This window comes from Phoenix dactylifera, chromosome 11 (assembly GCF_009389715.1).
Source record: "Phoenix dactylifera cultivar Barhee BC4 chromosome 11, palm_55x_up_171113_PBpolish2nd_filt_p, whole genome shotgun sequence".
Taxonomy (NCBI): domain Eukaryota; kingdom Viridiplantae; phylum Streptophyta; class Magnoliopsida; order Arecales; family Arecaceae; genus Phoenix; species Phoenix dactylifera.
In genome coordinates this window covers 983,071-1,005,220 of record NC_052402.1, presented here as the reverse complement: position 1 = coordinate 1,005,220, position 22,150 = coordinate 983,071, and the positions used below count along the sequence as shown (strand labels likewise).

General features: G+C 36.6%; 1 protein-coding gene across 6 annotated transcripts; it reads left to right on the top strand.

Moving 5' to 3' along the window:
• Window positions 1-1,393: 1,393 nt before the first annotated feature.
• Window positions 1,394-22,094, top strand: LOC103709010 (golgin candidate 4-like). 6 transcript variants are annotated; one of them, XR_003386037.2, is made up of 14 exons: window positions 1,394-2,045; window positions 5,479-5,607; window positions 6,655-6,852; window positions 7,116-7,251; window positions 7,327-7,391; window positions 11,671-11,841; window positions 12,039-12,152; window positions 13,008-13,127; window positions 14,043-14,339; window positions 14,497-14,562; window positions 17,320-17,522; window positions 18,047-18,132; window positions 19,119-19,173; window positions 19,274-19,414. XR_003386037.2 is itself a non-coding variant. In XM_039131174.1 (14 exons), the coding sequence occupies exons 1-14, from the start codon at window positions 1,824-1,826 to the stop codon at window positions 21,848-21,850; spliced, it is 2,280 nt and encodes a 759-aa protein (XP_038987102.1). In that variant the 5' UTR covers window positions 1,417-1,823; the 3' UTR covers window positions 21,851-22,094. The 6 variants fall into 6 exon arrangements, 3 of the variants coding, with proteins under 3 accessions (XP_038987102.1, XP_038987103.1, XP_008792382.1); XM_039131174.1 differs by lacking the exon at window positions 18,047-18,132 and adding an exon at window positions 21,533-22,094 and having other exon boundaries at window positions 1,417-2,045; window positions 19,274-19,459; XM_008794160.4 differs by lacking the exon at window positions 18,047-18,132 and adding an exon at window positions 21,523-22,094 and having other exon boundaries at window positions 1,422-2,045; window positions 19,274-19,459.
• The last annotated feature ends 56 nt before the right edge of the window (window positions 22,095-22,150 follow it).

The following is a 22,150-nucleotide window of genomic DNA, read 5'->3' as shown; positions in this document are numbered from 1 at the left end:
GTATGGCAGGTCTTGATTGTTGGATCGATCTCAAGAAAACTATAAGCATGTGCTTGAAGCAACTTGGTGATTATGTTGAATTTACTAATTATGAGTATCTTTCTTTATTCCTTTTCTACTCTTAACTTGTTGCTCATTTTCCACTATTCCATAATAATTTTGTTGTACAACCATTCATGAAATGAAATGGAGCAGAGGCATTTTCAGTTCCATTTCCTAAATAGCTGAACATCCCGACACTTCAACTTTTTTGTCCTTAATCTACTTCTGATTTTAATACAAATCATGCACTAAACTGCTACATCAAATCTTTTTCTATCTAATCCAAATTCATGCAACAACTTCTTCAAAAAAAAAAAAAAAAAAAAAACACTAAACGCAAAGTCCTGGATTTCATCTTTTACAAAAACTAGAAAATCTTTTCAAAGATAATTCCGTCTATGCAAAATTGCAAATCAAACTTCGAACAATCTTTCGGATCTTATCAACTTAAAATTTGAACAAACTTCGGTTCAAAAGCTAAATGCTTCCTGGGGATTATTTTTTCAACACCTCGCCTTTGAAACGGCCGAGTTTCCTCTCCGAAGGGTTTGATATGAGCGTTAGAGAGGTCTCAACTCTAGAGATCCACACCCCTCTGCTTGGCCTTCGCCTTTCCTAATTTACTCTAATATTTCTTTGTCCAATCTCTAACTGTGTGAAAACAAAATCCCATAACATATGGGATTGAAGGGCCGAACCCTAAAAATACTTCAAAGTTCGGCGATCTGAGATCGCTTTCTTTTTTTTCTCGGCAAACTTGGATAAGATTGCACCATTCCAAAGCGATCCCTCCATATGCCCTTCATTCTAGATATTGAAATCAAATAAAAGTAAAAAAGAATAAGAAAGAAATGGCAGATTGGATGCTCGGTGAATACGGACTGGATAAAAAGATATCATATTGCCCGATCCAACCCCGCATCCGGCAATCTGGGTAGAAATTATTTTCTCCTCATCGCATCCCGAAAATGACGGCCACCGTGGTGTTTGCCATTGCGATGATCAGTGAAGTTAGGGCACACGCAGGCTTTTATACTAAATGTTATTTCTTCAAACTAAATCAAGCACACTTGGTCATTGGAGGCATTTCAAATAAATATAACAGCTATACAAGTCATAATGAGTATTATTTTATAAGATCCACAGTCAAAGTCAATCAAGACGTGAGATCTTACAAAAATGAATAATCTTCATTCTCATATTACTCAAAAAAAAAATTCTTCTCTCATCAAAAAAAAAAAAAATTCTTTTGGCAGTCAGGCACGAAGAATTTGGGCGAACCACATATATTCCTCATCCACCTCACGCTTTTTAACACGTTTTCTCCTCGCAGCCCTCGTTTAGAAGGAACCTTCTCCCGGACTATATGTGTAGCCAAGTGGACACATGTTGCCGTCGCTACCGCTCAACCCGCCACGTTTAATTGAGTTTTCATCATCTCGCAACTGCAACCTTCCGTGTCCGTAAAGGCGGTAAACCCTTCTCGTCCGAGCCAACCCCTCCCCCTCCCCGACCGGAGCCACCAATCTCTTATTTCTAATTTCCTACGGGAAATCATCATCGATATCCATTTTTTTTCCAAGAAGAGAAAAAAAAAAGAAACAAATAAACGCTTCTCCTCCCGGAATTACTCCCCCGTAAAAACCTTTGCGCCGCCGGCGTTCCCTCCTCCAGATCTACCGACCTCTCTTCGTTCTTTGTCGGGACCGCATTCTTGCCCTAGATTTCGTCTTCTTGATCTTGGATTGGAAGGGGTTCTGGGATCCGAGAGGGACCGGAGGATGATGCGGAATTCGATCGCGGCGTACAAGGAGAGCCTCTCCCGGATCGCCAGCGAGGTGCTGGACGACGAGGAAGAGCTCGAGGTCCCCCAACCTCGAGGGGCAGTGGGGGAGGATTCGCCGGCTTCCGTTCGCCGGTTTTCCCGCCGGCGATCCGCCAGGTTTACGTCCCCAGCCGGTTCGCCGGTCGCCTATCGAACCGATTCGGAGCCCTACGACGAGGTACGATGACCGATTTCGGGAAATTTTATAAGAATTGTTCCGTTATTAGGTTGCTTTAGATTCCAGTTTTGGGGAATTCTTGCTGTCCGTGGAATTATAGATCTTTATGACCAATTTGGGATAAAAAGGGCGGACAATCTATTGCTGATTTCCGCATAAGAAGTCATGCTTTGATATTTTGGAGCTGGCATTATCTATTCAAGTAGTTCAGCTTCAGGATCTCAACTTTGGTTTGAAAGCTTTAACAAATGAACCTGCTATGAAAGTTCGGTAATTAGTAGCCACATCTACATTAGCGCATTCTGATCTTTCAATTAGTCTTAAACTTAGTATCCGGCATGAGAAACGATATGGTATTGACGTTAATTCTTTTTTTTTTTTTTTGTAACCCCCCCCCCCCCCCCCAAAAAAAAAAAAAAAAAAAAAAAGTCCTTAGCTCTTGTATATGCATGATTGTTTTCAATGTTTGAAAACTGAGGATGATACAATATGGTTATGTACGATGATTTCTCAAAGTACAGAAAGGTGGCTCTAAGGTTCAAATTGATAAAATTAGTAATATAAGCTCTTCCGAGCAATATGGTTTGAAATATAACATCAATAATACTTGGGACAAAGGCTTCTTCGTGCACAAGGTACTATTTGGGAGTCTTTTGGGGAGTGAGGGTTGTAACTTGTAACTGATGACAAAGTCTTGAGTTGCACTTTTCTGTAGCCCTTTGGAGTCCAAGCCTGACTAGAAAGATCTGGGTTTTCAGGAAATTTTTGTGTAGTTTGTTCCTGTACTCTCTACTTTGAAGTTGGGGTAATCAACTTGTGTCTTGCTTCATGCGCGCAAGATAAAATGTTTGTAAAGCGCTTATTTGTGTAGAAGAGGCTAGTTTGCTATTGGCGTGATTTGTGATGTTATCTGAATCATTCACTCTAGATTTATCAGCCAAAATCAATTGTACACATGGATATTGGCATGTCACTAGGGCACTTGTTTTTAAAAAATAAATTCTTAAATATTAGAAAGATTTGATACCTAGACACTTTTCACACTTGTTACAAGCACCTGAGTTAATGTAGCAAAGGTGTGTTTGTTACAGTGGGGAACTAGCAGTCATGCCTCTATTTAGTTTCCATGACAAAAAATGGCATGCAACTCCAAGAGTTCTTTTGAAATCTCGATATGGTGCTCTTGATAATTTGCAAAAACTTTCAGCTGTAACTGAGGTGGGAATTTCCTACTTGTAGATTAGTCTTAAGGAGGGCAGAATTCTTCATGTTAAGATTTTTCTTTTCCCACCTCCCAAGTGTAATATAATTGAGAAGGTTGATATTATGTTGATTTTACTCATATGGTCCAGTGTGTTGCGTATCATGTATGTTGATAATTAATCATCAAGAAGTAGCACCTTGGATCCTCAACTAGCTGGGATTATCTTTTTCTGATTAGTGGGATTCATTGACTTATATATTGGTAGTATGGATGGCTTTCTCCAATAAGAGACTGATGAAAAATCATTATCCTTTTGTCCTTATACTATGATGGATGGTTACAAATGATGAATCAGGTAAGCTGGCTGGCTGGATAGATGTTTACATGATGAGTGCATTGAGCAACATATTGATATAGTAATATTAACAAATCATGTTTTGTTTACTATTGTGCTTTGTATTAACAATCCTTCACTGTACCTGTGTGAAACTTGGGGTGATTTTTGCAAGGGACTAAAGATATTCTGACGGAGGATTGTTAATAAGAAATCTAAGCGCATTTCTGTTAATATAGAAATTAAAAAAAATTATTTATTTGAAAATTAGATAAATTTATTTTTATGTGGATTGTAGGATTAGAATTTTATGAGGACTTCAGTATTTTATTTTTATGTGGATTCTAATTAGAATTTTGGGTTGTCTATATAAACCCATTATTGTGTTAATTGGGAATATAGTTTGCATTATTCAAATTTGAGAGTACGGAATCTTAACTTACCCTCTTCCTCTGTCTTCTTCTCCTCGTTCCTCCTCTCTTCTCCTTCTTCTTCTTCTTCTCCTTCTCCTCTCTCTTCTTCTTCTTCTTCTGCCCCATGTTAATTTGGTACCAAAGCTTATTTTGTTCGGCGTCAATTTGGTATCAGAGCAAACTTCGATCTACCACCACTGCCATAACATCTCCATTGCACCATCACCGCAATCCCAGCCAACCATAAGCACCACCTTCCTAGGTCCATCGCCACCACTGCGGTTGTCCTCGCCTCATCGCACCAAAACACACACACACACACACACACAGAGAGAGAGAGAGAGAGAGAGAGGAAAACAACAAGAAGAAGCTCACCCCCTTTCCTCTTGCTGATCACCTTTTCTTTTCTCTCATAAGATGTGAGATTTCTCCCTTCTCTTCTCTCCTCATCTTCTCTCTTCGTCTTCTTCTGTCCTGCATCATATTCCCTCTAATTTCTGTTTCATTTACTCTAGGATTGGTTGATAAGATCATGCTGGTTTTTTTTTAACTGCATATTAATTTTATATTTAGCAATAGATTGCTATGTGTAATGATGAATGGCATGTGATAGTGATAACACTATTCCTTTCATTGTAGATAGCAAAATATAAAGCAGATATCCAGAAGCTTCAAGCATCTGAAAATGAAATTAAGGCACTTTCATTTAATTATGCTGTAATTGCACATTACGCTTCTTTTCTTCTCTGACCACAAGTTACCTCTTTTCTTAATATATGTCTCTTTTTCAGATTCTTTCATCTTTTGTATCTGGATTTGCATAATTTGGTCCTGTCAGTTGTTTGCACACACTTTGTATCTGGATTTCTTTTATCTCTTTATTTTTTATGCATGTCTTTGTAGCATATAATAGCTCGACGGTTTCTTTTTGTTAGCTACTCAGCTTTTTATTTCAAAGGCTTGAGGAAAATTGGTTTTTCAGTTCCTTATATCTTTTGGAAATTAATGTGTCTGTGTGGTTATTATAAATTTTTGCACATTTTATAGCATATAATAGATTTGATGGCTTCTTATGGTCAGTTTTCTAATTTGAGGGATACAGAAAATTTGATTTTTTTTTTAATTCTTGATATCTGTTGGAATTATACATTCTATACTGATTATTGTAATTTTCTCGAGAGTTCCTCTAATATGTTGGGATTAAGTTTATTATACCGAGTTCAAATGTCGCTACTTCTTATTTATCATGGAAGATCTTTCTATCAGCTCCCTTCTGTCTGGCATATTTTTTCTTCACTAAGGGACGTACCTTATTTTAACAATCATTTCCAAAATTTTCACTTCAGCCATTATCTTTTTTGATCGGAGTTCTTTAGTCAAAATACAAAATGAGACGCAGTGATGTCTACAGCTTGACACAATAAATGTTAATTTTAGCTTTAAGCATGTGTTACTTTTCATTTATCTTGTCATATGTGACAGGAGCAACTTTCCAAACTATGTGAGGAAAATGGTTTATTAAGGAGAAATATGGAGACAAAAAATGCTCTTGGACATACATTAAAAGACGAGAGCCTTAAGACATTATCAAATTGCTCTAATGTGCTGAAGGTAATCTTTCCATGTATCACGTTTTATAGCACCTGATGATTCACTTCTTGAAGATTTAGTAGACTAAATGATAGGTTGGACTGGTCAATAACTAAATAAGACTTACTAAGAATGCTTATTTGTGCCTCTACTCTCAATTAGTCAGTAGTACTTAATCTGTGAATGCATGCTGCCTGTTAGAATTTTGAATGCCTTTTGCTTCGATATTTAATCTTGTCAGTACTCATTACGAAGTAAGCTGGTAGATCAAACTCTCTTCTTCAACTCAGATTATTTTTTCATAATTTCTGGAGCTGTAGATCTACTTTTTATAATCCTCTGTTTGGTTGAATATAAGGATTCCTTTGCTTCACACTTTATAGTAGGTGCTTGCACGTGTACATTTTGAAGTTTGTTGCAACAACCAAATCAACCTCCATTCTTCATAGATAGTCTTCTCTGGAAGTGGTCAAGAAACCTTAATGACTTGTTTCAAGATAGGTTGATGACCTTTGTACAGGGAAAAGTAGCAAAAAGAATTCATAGAGTGAATTCCATTTGTCTTGATAACACTTCTTTGTTCTTTTCATAGTCATGATCTAATTTGCATGCAGCCAGAAGGTCATGCAAGTGAATAATGTGCATGTTCAAGTATGTGTATGTATGTCTCCACTAGTGGTTGAATTGCACAGATATAAGTTGTAAACTTGCCTGACTAGACACCATATCAGAAAAACCTTCCCACGACAACTCTCTCTCTCTCTCTCAAATTTCCTTTGGCAAGTTGTGCTTCTCTACTGTCTCTTGTCTTCTTTGTTGGCCTGCAACTGTCACTCAGATGGCTGCAGCCATCATATTCACATTGTGATGGAATCACCATTCTCCTATGTTTACAACATTCATTTATTTTCAATTTATGATCATTCAGTTGTTACATGAAGATGCATTTAATTGCCACTGCTATGCTAATGGTGCAGCTTTTAGTCTTTGAGATCGTTATAGAAAATTTTAGCCTATCATCACCTTCATTTAGGCCATGATTGCTTATTCGGCTTGAGATCTTTGCAGAGCACAGTTGACAAATCACCCATCAGACAACAGCGACATAAAGCTCAAGAAAATTCTCATTCTCCTGAAAACCATGCAACAAAAGATGATGCCTCCAATCAGGATGGATACTGCAATGGGGCTATGCAACCAAATCAACTTGATGCAATGCAACAAACGAGGGAGCTGAAATTTGCAAATTCACAGGGCAATAGGAAGGTACTAACCACATTGTTTCTTTCTTAACTCTCACCTACTACTGTATGCTATTCAATAATGCTAACTGGCTATAGCTTATCTTCTAATGGATGTATAGAAACATTTTATGATAGGAAGTTTGCTACGAATGGTTGATATTTATTTGATTTTTTGACAAGATAATATCTGTTTAATATTTTCTTGATGCATGTATACTTCATGTACTTCAGTTGTCTAGTATATAATGAATTTACATGGATTTAGGAAATTGATCATTTTTGTAGGATCACCCAGATTTGCTTGAAGAAAACAGATCATTGGCAGCAATACAGGCTAGTCTTGACTCTGAAATTAAACAACTAAGATCACAAGTTGACAGTGAGCGTGAGAATGCAACAATCATGAAGCAGAAGTTACGAGGTATTGTCTTGGGATAGTTTGTGCGCATAATTCCTTCATTATTTAATCTTGTTTCTGATATTTTATGTTATTCAGAGGAGCATCGGCTGAATGAATCTTCTTTGAGGGAACTCCATGATTTAAAAATGGACAAGGAGAAGGTAAGTTCTAGTTTGAACTTCCAGTAAGAAGTTTGAGCATTATATGTATTGTCTTTTTGTCTTTTGCCATTATTTGTTTTACTCTGTCCGACATAACTTAAAGGTTGTTGTGCAATTCATTATGTCCTCTATGCTCATTGCGCAGATTCAACACAGTTCCCAGCTAATTTGTTGGCAAGGATTTCTGATATATATTTATGACAACTTTATTATTCCTCTGGCATCTTAATGTTGAATTTCTTAGTCTCCTTTGCATGAAAGTAGACAGCTCTGTGGTTACCAAGGTTTGACTATGATTGACTACTTTTTCTTTGAGATGGAAAAAACTGTCTCAAGGTTCCTAGAATATGTAAGGACCAGTGAAGTAAATGAAGCCAGACTTCAACTTCATCAGCTCATGCTTTAAAAGACATTTAAAGATGAGAGTTTAATTAGTAGGTGCAGAGGTAGACTATTTTATCACTGTGCATTTGGCTTGAGGGACAATTTTCTGCTCCTGAAGGCTGGTGTATCTTGATAGGAAGATTAATATATTTTTAATGATTGAGAACTTTTCAATTGTAGTTCTGCATGGTGTGAACTCCCTTCTTGGTCAAATTAATTCCTTTGTATCCTGAACCATGTGCTTTTACCATCCTGAAACCTGAATTCAAGTAAGAAAAGTGGAATTATTTTCTCAAGTTCCATTTAATATTTCTTAAGGTTACTTCTATATTAGAAATAAGAGTGAGAAATGCATGCAGCTTCTTCCTCTTGCTGCTATGTACCCCTTGTGCCCCTTGAACTCGTTTATAGAAGTTGTCTTATTTTTTCATATATGCTTCCTTTCCATTTTGCCATCCTTTCTCATTTCTTTTATTTGCTTTCTAGGTATCTTTGTTGCGTGATTTCCAGAGCTTGGAAGCGCTTTTGGATATGTAAGTGAGAAACAAGTCATATAAAATGCACATGATTAAGTTAGCTGCATTTTATTTTAGACAAGTGAGGACACGAACACATAGAGAACCATTAAATCAGCTTTCCACAAGCAGCTTTCCTGGAGATATGTATTTTTGCGACAATATGTTTCTCCTCCTTATTTCCTTACGAATAAGAAAACATGTTCCTGGTGTTGGACCCAACAGCAAATCCTTGAAGTTAAACAGCAAGGCAGATCCCACCTATATAGCATCAACTTTATGGACTTTTATACATCCATAAAGTTTTGAAATTTTTAAAACTCTCCTGTGAGTTGATTTTAGATTCTTAGCAAAGCAACTTTTGGCCAAGAAAGGGCCTTGCCTTAAAACATAGAGGACTGTTTAGAAAGGCATACTAGTTGTTTGTCACACTGGATAGAAAATTGGATATTGATGTCAGGTTTGCAATAATTGTATCTAGTCTGGACTATATAACTTGAAAGGTAATACAATTTCGTGAGCAGGTGCTACACAACTTACCTGCTTGCAGATGCTGCCTTAAATTTTGCCATTTACTCTGAGTTTTCTTCTGCCATCTGTTCATCTATTATGCCTTGTATGCTTTGTTGCATCTTAATTTTTTCCCTTGCTTTGGAGGTTTGCTAATTATTAGTAATCTGATGGTTCCTGAGCTCCCTTGCTTCTGAAACTTTCTTCCTTTGGATCATTTCTTTTGAGAGTCCTTATCTTTTTTAACTTGCTAATGAAATAATGAATGTTTCCACACTAATAAATCTTGGCACTATTTGGTATGCATCAGCTTGAACAGACTGCACTCTTCCATTATATTGTTACATACATGTGTTGCATTACCAATTGGCTCCATCAATCTGTTGACTAAAATTTCTTGCAATATATTATTACCAAAATCATAAGCCACTAATTTTTGGCATGTGTAATGCATGTGAAATACAATCAGTTAAATGCACTATCCTCTTTATTGTGCTTCTTTCTTGTCCCTCACTCTATATTCATCACATTTTAGAGACAAATGGGCTGAATGTGAGCACAACAATGAAGAAAGGTTTTTTATTAATCAACGCATTTGCGAGCATGGGAATAAAGATGAGTGGTTGGATGATTCACCCCTATTTTTGAACCTCTCTAATGCATCCCTCTTGTATTATAACCATTCCCTAATGGTGGTGAGCATAAAAAGATATCCAATTCAACTCAACTTAACTAAGCCTTAATTCCAAACTAGTTAGGGTTGGCTACATGAATCATTTTGTTCTGTTCCACTCTGTGTAGGTCTTTAGGGCCATACTTTTTGAAAGATATAGAGATATCAAGTCTTTTCTTACTATTTATCTTATGTGATTTTTGGTCTACCTTACCCATCTTTCCTTTTACATGTATTAAATCACTCCTTCGCACTGGTGCATTCCTCAGCTACGCTATATATGTTCAAACTATCTAAGTTGTCCTTCTCTCAGTTTGTCCTTAATTGGTGCTATTTTGATATTTTTATGAATGAGTTCTTTTCTTATTTCATCTTTCTTGTATCCACATTATCCATTTCAATATTCTTATTTCAGCTACATTCATCATGTGCATATGTTTATAACTATCCAACATTCTGTACCATAAAGCTTAGGTAGTCGTATGGTTGTCCGATAAAATTTGCTTGTCAACTTGGCAGGTATCTTACAATCACATAATATCCCAATTGTATTTCTCCATTTTATGCAGCCTGCTTTAATTCTATGGATAACATCCTCTTTAATCTCCCCTTATGAATGATCGATCCTAAATACTGAAAATGATTACTTTTAGAGAGTTCATGATTCTCAATTTTCACTCTTTCTTCATCTTTATTTCTAATTTTACTAAACTACATTTTGTGTATTCCGTCCTAGTCTTAATGTAAAATCCTTAGATGATAATGCACTTCTCTATGATTCCAACTTATGATCGACCGACCTTAGTTTCATGCACTAAGACTATAGCATTTGCAAAAAGTATGCACCAAAGAATATCATCCTGAATATGCCTAATAACCTAATTTATAACTAGTTTAAAAAGAAAAAAACTTAGAGCAGATCTTTGGTGTAAACCTATTGTGATTAGAAAATCCCTACTATAATCACTAGTAGTTCTCACACAAGTAATTGCTCACATTAAGATATCTAATAAAAACTTCTTTCTTTGGTAACACCCATCATAAAACTTCTTTAGGAACTCTATCATATGTGTTCTCCAAATCAATAAAAACTATATTAAAATCTTGTCTCTTCTCTCTTTATTTCTCTATTAACCTTTGAAGTAGAAAAATAGCTTCCATAGTTGACCTTCCGGATATAAAAGCAAATTGTCTGATTGATATATTTGTCACGCATTAGTTTGTGCTCAATCACCCTTTTCCAAAGTTTTATAGTGTGGCTTATAAGTTTAATATTACAACAGCTAGTAGACTTTTGAATATTATATTCATGGTATGCCGTATCAACCTGAACTGAGCGATACAGAGTGTACCGTACCGGTTCGATACCAGTACCATACTGTACCGTACTGATATTGTGGTAGTGTGGCACTGGTACAGGGTCCGATGCCAAGACCATGAACCTTGATTACATTTATTCTTATAATTTGGTACTATAATGTTGTTTTCTATTCATCAAGCATCTTTTTGGTTTTTAAAATCTTATAAACAAATATGTCAACTAAGTTATTCCCACGTCACCTAAACGCTTAAAATCTTACTAGGGATTCCATTAGATTTAACTGTTTTTCCTATTTTTATCTCTCTTCATAGCCTCCTTTATCTTCATATACTCTGATTCTACGTGTATATTTAACATGTCTATGATTCTATCCTTAATGGGACTAGTTCATCTTTAATGTATTTAACCTAAGTCAAGTCTCTAGTTTTCCTATCTCATAGTCTTGCAATCTTATAGATATCTTTCTCCCCATCCTTAAGTTTCCTTGCGATATAACTTTTCATGTGCTTTAAATTTAGCCTCTTGTAACATCATGTTAACTTCTTTCCTAGCCACCTTGTAGCTTTTATACGTTTCTCTGTTCCTACATTTAGGTAGTCTTCTATGGCACACTCTTTTAGTCTTAACCATTATAAAAGACATACATGAAAGATACATTTTACTGAGCATGTAAAGATACCATTATAAAAGAAAGGTCTCTTGTATATATATGCAAATACATGTATTTCTGAGTATTTGGGTGAATGTATATCTTATGCTTCTAGAAATGCGAGATCTAATAACATATTTGCTCAATTCTAGTATCTTTTTTCTGGAACATGTTGTTTTTCTTATTTTTCTCTCTATGAAATGATGGTCCTTGTACTTAATTGGCAGATTTCGATTGAGATGAAAGAGTTGCACAAGGAATTGAATGAGAAGATATCAGAATTAAGACAACTGCAAGCAGAGTTGAGCAGGAGGGATGGCAGAGAAGAGTCAAATAAATCTCTGGAGACTTTGAAAGATACGATCAGGACTTTAGGGAAGGAAAATGCAAAATTGAAGGTTGATGCACATAAACTTCTTTAGTGTAACGTGCTTCAGGTTGTATGGTTGTGCTTTTATACATCTTTTATTTACTAGTACTCTTGGATCAGTTTTTTCATGTTTCACATGACCTAGTCGATAGCAATGATCTGAATACCTTTTACTGAATGCATGAATGCTTCCAATTTCTTTGTTTAACTGATATCTTTGTGTAGGTAGAGAAGAATGAACTTGAAGCAAATCTGCAACTTTGCATGAAGAGTGCATCTGAAAAAAATGATGCTGATGATCTGAACTCTCAGAATAGGAAGTCAAGTACCTCGCATGAGGTAGTCCTTATCTATCCTTTTTGGTGGTTTTTGTGGGTTAATGAGTGAGAACTAGTAGCCATAATTTTGCGACGATCTAAATATTACTCATGCATGATGTCAGACAGTTCAACATGTTAGAAATATCTTTATAGAAAATCATCAATATTTGTCCCAACTTTCTGCAGCTAATGTGATGGCATGACAACAATGTGGTGTTTGACCATGTCAATTCTACTTTTGTCATTCATCGCTACCTGGGGTCATATATGATGTCATTGTGGGGCTGCTGACAATGTGCTTTCATGTTCTTGTGTTTCCTCACATTCCTTTTAGATACTTTTAATATCTGAGCCCAAATACTTAATATAGACTGCCATTGATCTTGTTGGGGAAGATAATGATAAAATCTCAGCTCTCTACCTGTACAATTTAGTGCTTTACCACTTTAAGCTTCTTCTAATATTGAAGTTCCCAACTTTATTCTTTGTTTTCACTACAATACATCCTTAATAATGCTACCTTTCTGTCCCTGCCCTCTCCGCCGCTTACATTATATGATAACTGACAATTTTATCTGTAATACTGTATTATAAATTTATTTCATAGGTCCTTAATGGCCTTGCAGTGATTTTCAGATCACCATCAAAATCATTTCACTGTGTCATTCACCTCCTTATTTCTTTTGACCTTTTTATCTACTTGTTTATGTAAGTGGGGGTAGCTGTATCATGTAATGGATCACATATATCTCTACTTATAAGGAAACATTGCATATCACAATAGGAAATCTGATATTCTGTTCTTATCATAGTGATACACAATTGAAGGAAGAGGATACTCAAGACTAATATATTTTTACTTGTAATGTTGAAGGTGACAGAAGAGATGGCTCTGTCAATAAAGAAGCTAGAGGGAACATTGAAAGACACTTGTAAAGAACGAGACAAAGCATTGCAAGAATTGGCCCGGCTCAAACAGCACTTATTAGGGAAGGTAATTGTTTCCTTGAACCATTCTGCTTAAAAGTTTACATTATCTAGCCGACTATCTGGTCGCTTATGACTGTTAAGGTCATCGTCGAAAAACTCTATATAATAGTTCACCACAATGCTCTTTTAATTATTGTCATATATCTGTACAGATATTTGAAAATATGTACTGGGAATTTGATGATTCTTATTTCTCAGACTGACTGCACATGGATGTTTGAAATAAATGGGCAAAATTTCTGTTCATTGATGTGATTGTTGAGTATGAATATGTTGAGTTCTCTGGAAATGTCTGTATCAGATAAATGCCCCTTCAAAAGGTGTGCATATTAACTTATCTAAACTTCAGCTACTTTGTTTTTTTTTGTTTTTTTGATAAGTATATTTTGTATCTTTAATCCGGGCCATCGGTATTACTTTATTGTATGTCAGAATAAATCATTTTGATTCAGATTGTTTATGTCTCAAAATGTATTTGATAATAGTGATGGTATTGTAGCCTTGAGTTGCAGTGCATCACATCAGACAATTTTGCTTTTCCATCATGTAGAAACATATTACAAGAAATGTTAAGATATGTAATGGTCATCCTGCTACCTGAATTCTTCTCACTCATTTTGGGACTTATTATTAGAATTGCTCTTTTGCAAAAAGGCTTTATAAGACCAAGTGCTAAACGTTTCTCTAGACAGTTTTCTTCGTAATCAACAGTTAGTTTTTATTGTTTTATGCACTTATCTATCTTGTTTGAAGCTTCTATTTATACAGATTGAATTTTAATGCATCTGTTAGTTTGATACTGCCTAAGCTGATGCCTAGAGGAATATGGTTGTACACTTGAGTGAGGGAGTGAGAGAGAGTAAATAAACAAGAAAATAAAAATACATGCTGCAGTTAAAACAACTATGGTATTTTCTAGGAGCTTGAAGATTCAGATAGGATGGATGAGGACAGCAAAATCATTGAGGAACTTCGGGCAAATTGTGAATATCAAAGAGCTCACATACTGCAGCTGGAGAAGGCTTTAAAGCAGGAAAGAGCAAAGAAAGAGGAGATCGGACAGATCAAAAGTGATGAACTTCACAAATCAAATGAAATAATTAATGATCTGAAGCAAAAACTTGCAAACTGTATGAGCACAGTTCAATCAAAAGATCTTGAACTGCTGAATCTTCAAACTGCCCTTGGCCAGTACTATGCTGAAAGTGAAGCCAATGTAAGTGTTACATTTTTCTATCTCATGCTTCACAGAGGTTTCAGGTTGGATTTTACATACCTTGAACATTATAGTGTAATTTCTGTCAATGCGAAAGCAATCATTTATTAGGACCTCGTTTATTGATGGTTGGTTTTGTCTGGACATCCATTAATAGGAGCGGTTAGGAAGAGATTTGGCTATGACAAGAGAAGAATCAACTAAACTTTCTGAGTTTTTAAAGGTAAGATTCATTTCAACCCTCCTTCCATATATTTTAGACAAGTCATTGGTTAACTTCTGAACTCATATTTATTTTTTCTCTTTATAAATGAAAGGCACAATCTGTTCTTATAGATCCATATTATCCCATTCCTCAGACAAGTTGAGTAGGTTTTCAGTTATAACATGTAATTCTTGTAGTTAAGTGCTTCAGTATGTTTTCCACCTCTACATGTACTATAATAGCCAAACTTGCAGATGGGAGGCACCTCAATGTTTAAGGATACATACATGCATACATACATACACACACATATACATGCACACATGCACACATACATATGGTGCAGCTCTAACAGTTCGCTTTTTCTTTTCCATGTCTAAGATTCATATGGCGCAGCTCAAACTTATAATTCAAACCTTTCTCGAGATAAGAAGTTCTCAAGATTTGAAATTATAACAATTTCTATTTAAGTTAGTGTCATGTCTGGGTAAACTGCAACTCTGAGATTCAAAGCTGTGATACAGATTCTAAAATGAGATCCTATATTGATGCTATCCTCTTATCTTAATATATGCACGAATATGAACCTTAAGAATGTACTATTATCTCATTGACTTTGGTTGGTTACTTGATTCTTGCTCAGAAAATGATTTATCAAAGGGCAAACGACCATGATTTGGAATTTGGAAAGCATGTTTAATTTTCTTTTGATTACTTCTGTTCAAGCTTTCTTTGATTTACCAATTCAAACTTAAAAGCCTTCATTCTTATTGTGTTACTAACACAGATATTTACCTTGTTGAGCCCTTACTATGTACATAATACATAAGCATCTATTTCATGAATGATGTTTTAAGGTACATGATATAGGCAAACATGGCAGTTATGATATTGTTAGTGCATTATTCAATTTCACTCTGTATATGTTGATTAGGCGTGGGGACCCTTAACACGTCTTGGTAGTCATCATGGATGCATGTGTCACATATAAGTCTGGAATCGGGTCAGGCCATGCCGCATCCTTGTCTAAGCCTGGCTTGGAAATTTTTTAGGACTTTGGGATGGGCTGAAGCCTGAAAAAAAATTTCCATGTTAGGTTGGAGCTCGACCCGAGCCCGATTAGAAGGTGCAACTTGAATTGAGCCCAAGTGGCTCGAGTCAAGCCTGACATGGTGGATGATGTGCAGTTGAGGGCCTAGGTGTGGCAGATAATGGTGGCGACATGGTTGTCTGAGCAGCTAAGAATGTTGTCGAGGCGTAGGCAAAGTGGAGCTGGTCAATAGGATTGTCGAGCCGGTCACTGGAGGGGAACTTCTGGTGAGAAGTGATTGTGGAGGGCGAAGAAGTCTCCTGGCGAGGAGGCCCATACCTTAAATATGTTATGGAGGTCTATGTGGTTCAACATTCTATAATTGATTGCCTCCTCTTGCTGATCATAGTCTGAACCTCAAGCTCCCTGCCTCCTCCATTTTCTTGGTTCTCACACCTCAATCTCACTTCCTCCAGGCCCTCGAAAACCCTAAAACCGGGGGAAGAGATCTTTTTGCCCGAAACCCCAAAACCAGAATAAGGCATCCATGGCAGAGGTGAGGATGGTGCTAATCAAGCAAGTGGAGCAATCGAAGAGATGAGGGCGAGGATGGCATGGTTGTCTGAGAGAATCTTGGTCAGATTCAACTAGATTGGGGGAGAAGATGGGAATGAAGAGGTTTGGGTCAAGCTGTTGAGGGTGCGACAAGCGATGCTGCCAAAGGCTATGATGGAGCGTTAGGAGGCTATGATGGATTTTACATACCTTGAACATTATCGTGCTAGCATAGGGTTGACTAGAATCCATGGTGCTTCTTAGGGCCTAGGCGTTATTGTGGATAACTATTCTAGGTAGGAACTTTTCATTGTTGATTACTTTGCCAAAGCAAGATCTGTACTGGTTACTAGTGAAGCTGTTTCAAGGAGACTGAGACCATGGGCACTTGGTAGCTGATATAATACTGGATTTTTCTTGCTTTATGTCATTGGCATGGACAAGATTTGCAGTTTTCCAATCTCCTGGCCTAGGACCTCAAAAATCAGAAATTCAAATGGTGATGATGTATAACCACTCATGGATAGAAAGCTTGATGTAGATGGTGTTTGCTGGATTATTGGCTTTGAGTTGTCACTTCTCTTTGTCAAAGGAGGTTTAATTCGTTGCAAGGGACTTAAAGTGAGGGATAACTGTTTTGTTCCTTTTTTCCCTTCTTAATTCATCCCTGATCAACTTTATGAAGTTGCTTCATGTAAGGTTTGGAGAATCTCATTTGAAGGAACTTTTGGGACTGTCTATTTGCCAGTATGTCATTTGGAATATTTCTACATAATCTGGTGCAGTCATTAGAGCTGGCTCATGTCCATCCTGGAGCTAGCTTTATGATATCAAGGCATTTCATTGTCACCGTGAAATATAATCCGTTGTATGATGGCTTATTTTGTGTATCTCTCAAATAAAAATTTGTTATCGATGAATATGACCTTTTTAGTCTGAGCACCCAATATGTAAAGTTCAGCTAGTTCTTGTGTATATTATTGGCTTTCCTGGATGGCATGAACTATGGCATGGGATCTTTCATCCCTGGATTATGCAAAGCTGTGATATGCATTATTTTTACATTGCAGTCTGTTATCTTCGAAAGCTTCATGTTATTTTCCTCGTCAAAATTCCTTCAATGCTGTTTTTGCTATTCATGCACTAATGTTATTGATGTGGTATGCTTTTTTAATCCCTCTGTCTTCTAGGTTGCAAACCAAGGGCTGGAATTGTCAAATAGAGAAAAAGAAGAGATGGCTGCTAAACTTACGCAAGCTGAGAGGATGTTATCAGAATCCAAGCACTCCATACAGAAGCTTGAGGAGGACAATTCAAAATTACGCCGTGCACTTGAACAAAGTATGACAAGACTAAATAGGATGTCACTGGATTCAGATAACTGTGTTGACAGGTAACTTCTTTGGCCTTGCTTTCTAGTCATTTTACAGTCATTTTTGTGAACAAGTTGCTGGTATACTCCTCCAGTAAGTTGGTTGAAATGATTGGTCTTCATTTGATGGGTCTAGCTTCATAGTTTTGTTGACTGACAAAGTTATTGGCAATTTCGAGTTTGTAATTCCCAGCTCCTCTAACATGGATTGATTGGGCCAACCCCAATGAGCAGGTTCTCTTCATATTGTATTGGAAGGGTATGCAGGCAGGAGAGCTTGAATGTTGGTATTTGGGAGAAAGAGGATCAAATGTTCTTTTGTTTTCATATGCGCAAGATCCTGATACCTGCACCCCCACCCCCTCCCCCCCACCTCCCCTCCCCCCCCCCCCCCCAAACAAGGCCCCCCATGTAATATAATAGGCAATAGAAACCACCTTATTTAGATTTGGAGATTTGAATTATATAGTATTTACAATATGCAGTCCAGTGCCTTCAAATGTATTAGTAATAATGTTTCATATGGTATTTCATTTGCCATATAGGTCAAGTCCATCTGGTGGGATGCTCATTCCATTGCTGGGGTAGATTGTTACTGTTTCAACGCATCTGTACAACATTTGCCTAACTAGTAAGTAGAATATGTCGTATCTAAAAGGGTTTCCTTCACCTCTCGCCAACCTGCCTGCCAAACTATTAAAAATGAATAAGCAACACTCTTTTTGGTAACCTGTTTTGTTTATATTCTGAGCACTCTTCGGAGGTCTTTTAATTAATCCAAACAGTGGCATGAAGAAAAGCACCTTTAACCACCATCCTATGGAGTAAAGTTTTCTAATTCTTGTGCTTCGAATTTATTAGAAATTTATATATGGAGCTGGTTATTCCAGATCCTAATTTCACCATGTAACTTAGAATTTATTGCTCATTCCATATTGGGTTTAGAGGAGGCGGCCAATTGTCATCATTTTTTTTTCTTTTAATCTCTATAATCAATATATGCACTATTGCTCTATACAAGCGTTTGCTTTGAAAGGAGAGTTCAGTTTTGCATCCCTACCTGCCCTTGTTTCATTCATTCTTGACTTTTAGAAGTTAGATCCAAGCTTCCTGGCAATTAGATTTTTCTTCTGATCCAGCTACACAATTGCCTGATCTATTTGGATGAATATATTTTTTAATGAAATTAATGGATCATTGAAATTGTTATTCTGTGGATAAGCTTGCATGTCTTGATCAATGTGGTGTTGGATCTTCTCTCATGTTCATATTAGACTATGTAGGATATTTCCTTGTTTAAGACTTTATTCAAATGTCTCACTGTGATGTATTTATTTTCTTATCTGGATGGATATAATTTTGCTGAATTCAGTGGGACTTACATTCTTGTAATGCATAGTCTCCATTATTGCAATTGTCATTCTGCAAATAAGCCAACATATCTACACAAACGTGGTGCTGGATTATCCATCATGATTAAATTTTAGATTATGACTGTAGGATATTTTCTTATTTTAGAATTCCTTCAACTGTCTCTGCAGCATATTTATTTTCTTTTCTCTAGGGCAAATTGAGCAACAAAACTCAAAAAATGGTGGATGTTGATGTTTCTGGCAGGCGCATTGTGATCAAATTGCTAGTGACATATTTTCAGAGGAATCACAGCAAAGAGGTAATTAATTCTCCAATTGAGCAGATAATTTATACTAGTTGGATCTATGCACCTTCCAAAGACGGCCATGACTGATTTTGTGTAATTTCGAGATTACCAGGTTCTGGATCTTATGGTTCGCATGCTGGGCTTTTCTGAGGAAGAGAAGCAAAGAATAGGTTTTGCTCAACATTCTGCAGGTAAAGGTGTTGTTCGAGGTGTCCTGGGTCTACCAGTACGCCTTGTTGGAGGCATCTTGGGAGGAAGCTCACCTGATACATCCTCTCATATACCTTCTGAAAACCAGGTTAGTCTTTATTTCACATCTTTGAACCCTTATTTTTCATGTCTCCCATACTCTTCTCCTCTTAACAGAAGGGATTTTCATTTGATTATATTTAAAGCCTATTGGCAGTTCCAGACTTCCATACATCGGCTTTTGCAAAGTCGTTATATTGTCTTGGAGGGGTTGAAATGGGTTAGGTCTGCTGGTATTCTGAGCAACCTACGTATACTGTTGGGCATCATTACTACCATCAGTCTGCATGGTTGAGAGTTTGGCATGACACTAAAATAAATACCATGCTTGTACTTGCATGCCATAGGATTGAATCAAGTGGATTAACAACTTAAGTTATGTGAAGAATATCTAGGCTGTTTAGTATAAGTAAAACCCAAGAATCATGGTACTCTGCAGCATGAAATTGCTGTATTATCAATATATCAGCTGGCAGTTTAGATTCCGCAGTAGTTGGTTGTAGTTGCACTTTTGGTCCATGGTACTGTCTGTGAAAAAAAAAAGACTTATGTAAGACTTATGTATCATGCGTCAGTAAGCATGTTGGCACATTGGGTCCAAGTGCTTGTTAATTTGCAGATATTGGGGCTACTGAGATCCAAGGTCTGCTAGTCCTTAGTAGGGTGTAAATGATACCCGAAAACTTGATAAACTGACCTGATTATTTTGTAATAATTAGGTATGGATCCAAATTAAGTTTTCAGTAACCTTATTGGATCGAAGTTGGATTGTATATATAGGATCAGATTTTTTTATCTGATCAAACTTGCATGTACCTATCTTCGAATCCGAAAATCCGAAAATCTGATAAACCAACTACATATATATACGCATATGTAGTATATGTAAATATAAAAATATAATGAGAAGCGGGTACATGACTTGTCTTAATTCTTTTTCTTCATGTTTGGATTTACATCTCATGTATTGCTCTCCTTAAGTCTTGCTCACTGTTATTTCAGTTCCAAAATCCCAATTGACACTCAGATTTTGATTATATTTCAATCGAACTAAACATTAAAGAAATTTAAATTTGTTTTCAAAAGTGATTGGATTTTTTCAAAACTAATCATTTGCTTCCCATGTCATCTCCCTCTCTCGCCAGTCTGCCACAAATTTACTATATATGGAGTATATTTAGATGGGAGTGCTTTCAATTCTGGAAATTGTTAACCCCTGACTAATTGACTCAATAAAATCCATGTGCTAAATTGAACCTCAAAAAACTCGAATCCAAACTCGAATCTGATTACTAATTAAGTTTAAATACAAGTTTGGAACTTGCTTATTTTGATGGATTCGAACTCGAAGTCGAACTTGGGTTTTCTCATCTGAGTTCGGATGCGGATGCAGCATGGATCCGATCTGAATCCGACACTTCTATGGCCCTAGACCTTAGTAGGGGTTGTAATCAGGTTGGGTTAGATTGGATATGGGTTGGGTCAGATGCGAGTTGGATCAAAAATCTGTCAACTTGAGCACGTTCCATTTATAAATGGGTCAAAAATCTAGATCCGAACTTGACTTTTTTATTAAACAAGTAATTCGACCCGACCTGCATAACCGATATGATAAACAGGTTGAATCAGGTTAATGGGTCGAGCGAGTCTTAAATGGATTAAATGGGTTAAATTGGTCCGGTTAAATGGGTTTTAAATGGATTATGTGGGTTTTAAATGGATTAAACAAGTTAAATAGGTTGGGTCATGATTTGAACCCAACTATTGAACAGGTCAAAACAAGAGATCAGGAATCCAATTCTTAACTCAACCTGTTTAATAAACGAGTCTGAGCTGGTTGACCCATTTATGACTCGAATCCATTAATGCTATCTCTAGACCTTAGAAAACAGCAGACCAACCGTGGCCTTTATTGAACTTGTGGAGAAGATGAACAGTGTTGCTTGAGTTTTTGTGGTGCATGCATGTGTTTGTGCACGCAACTATGCATGCCTGTACGGAAACTTATGTAGAGATAGAGATGAAACTTTCTTATAGTTGTAAATCTATCATTTCAGGATTAATTAATTTTTAAAATTTCCTTAATCTTCTCATTGTTGTCTTGTTTGCCAGTCATTTGCAGATATGTGGGTTGATTTTCTTCTCAAAGAATCTGAAGAAAGAGAGAGGAGGGAATCTTCAGAAGCAGAACAGAAGCACAATCTCTACAATGATGCAATCAAACACTGAGCATGGAACAAAGTTGCCAAGTACTGGTACTGCTTCTAGTTTTCCAACTGCACTGATAACTAGACCACCTCCAAAACAAAATCAGCTCTTTGAACCTTCGGATGCTGAATTTGCAACAATTCCTCTTACGTCCTCATTCTATCCATCGGAAAGGAGTTCATTTTCAAGGTTGCCCCAAGATACCGTCATTCGAAATGCACAATGGAGGTAAGAGCTAATGTAGGTATAGTCATCTAAAATTTGTTGAGGTAAATATCCCATTTGTTCATATGAAATTCAGTGTATTCAAATTTTGATTGCATTCTTTTAATATGTAAAAGAGAGTGGAGTGCCTTCCACTAGTTATGATCAAAAAGCATTGTTCCCTCTGTCTAGTGTCCAAATTCTTTTAATATGTAAAAGAGAGTGGAGCTTTCTTTAATATGTAAAGAAAGGTTTGCCATTTTTGTTGTTAAGCATGGTTAACATACACGTTGCACCTGATTTGACTCGAACACCAGTGAACATGCAT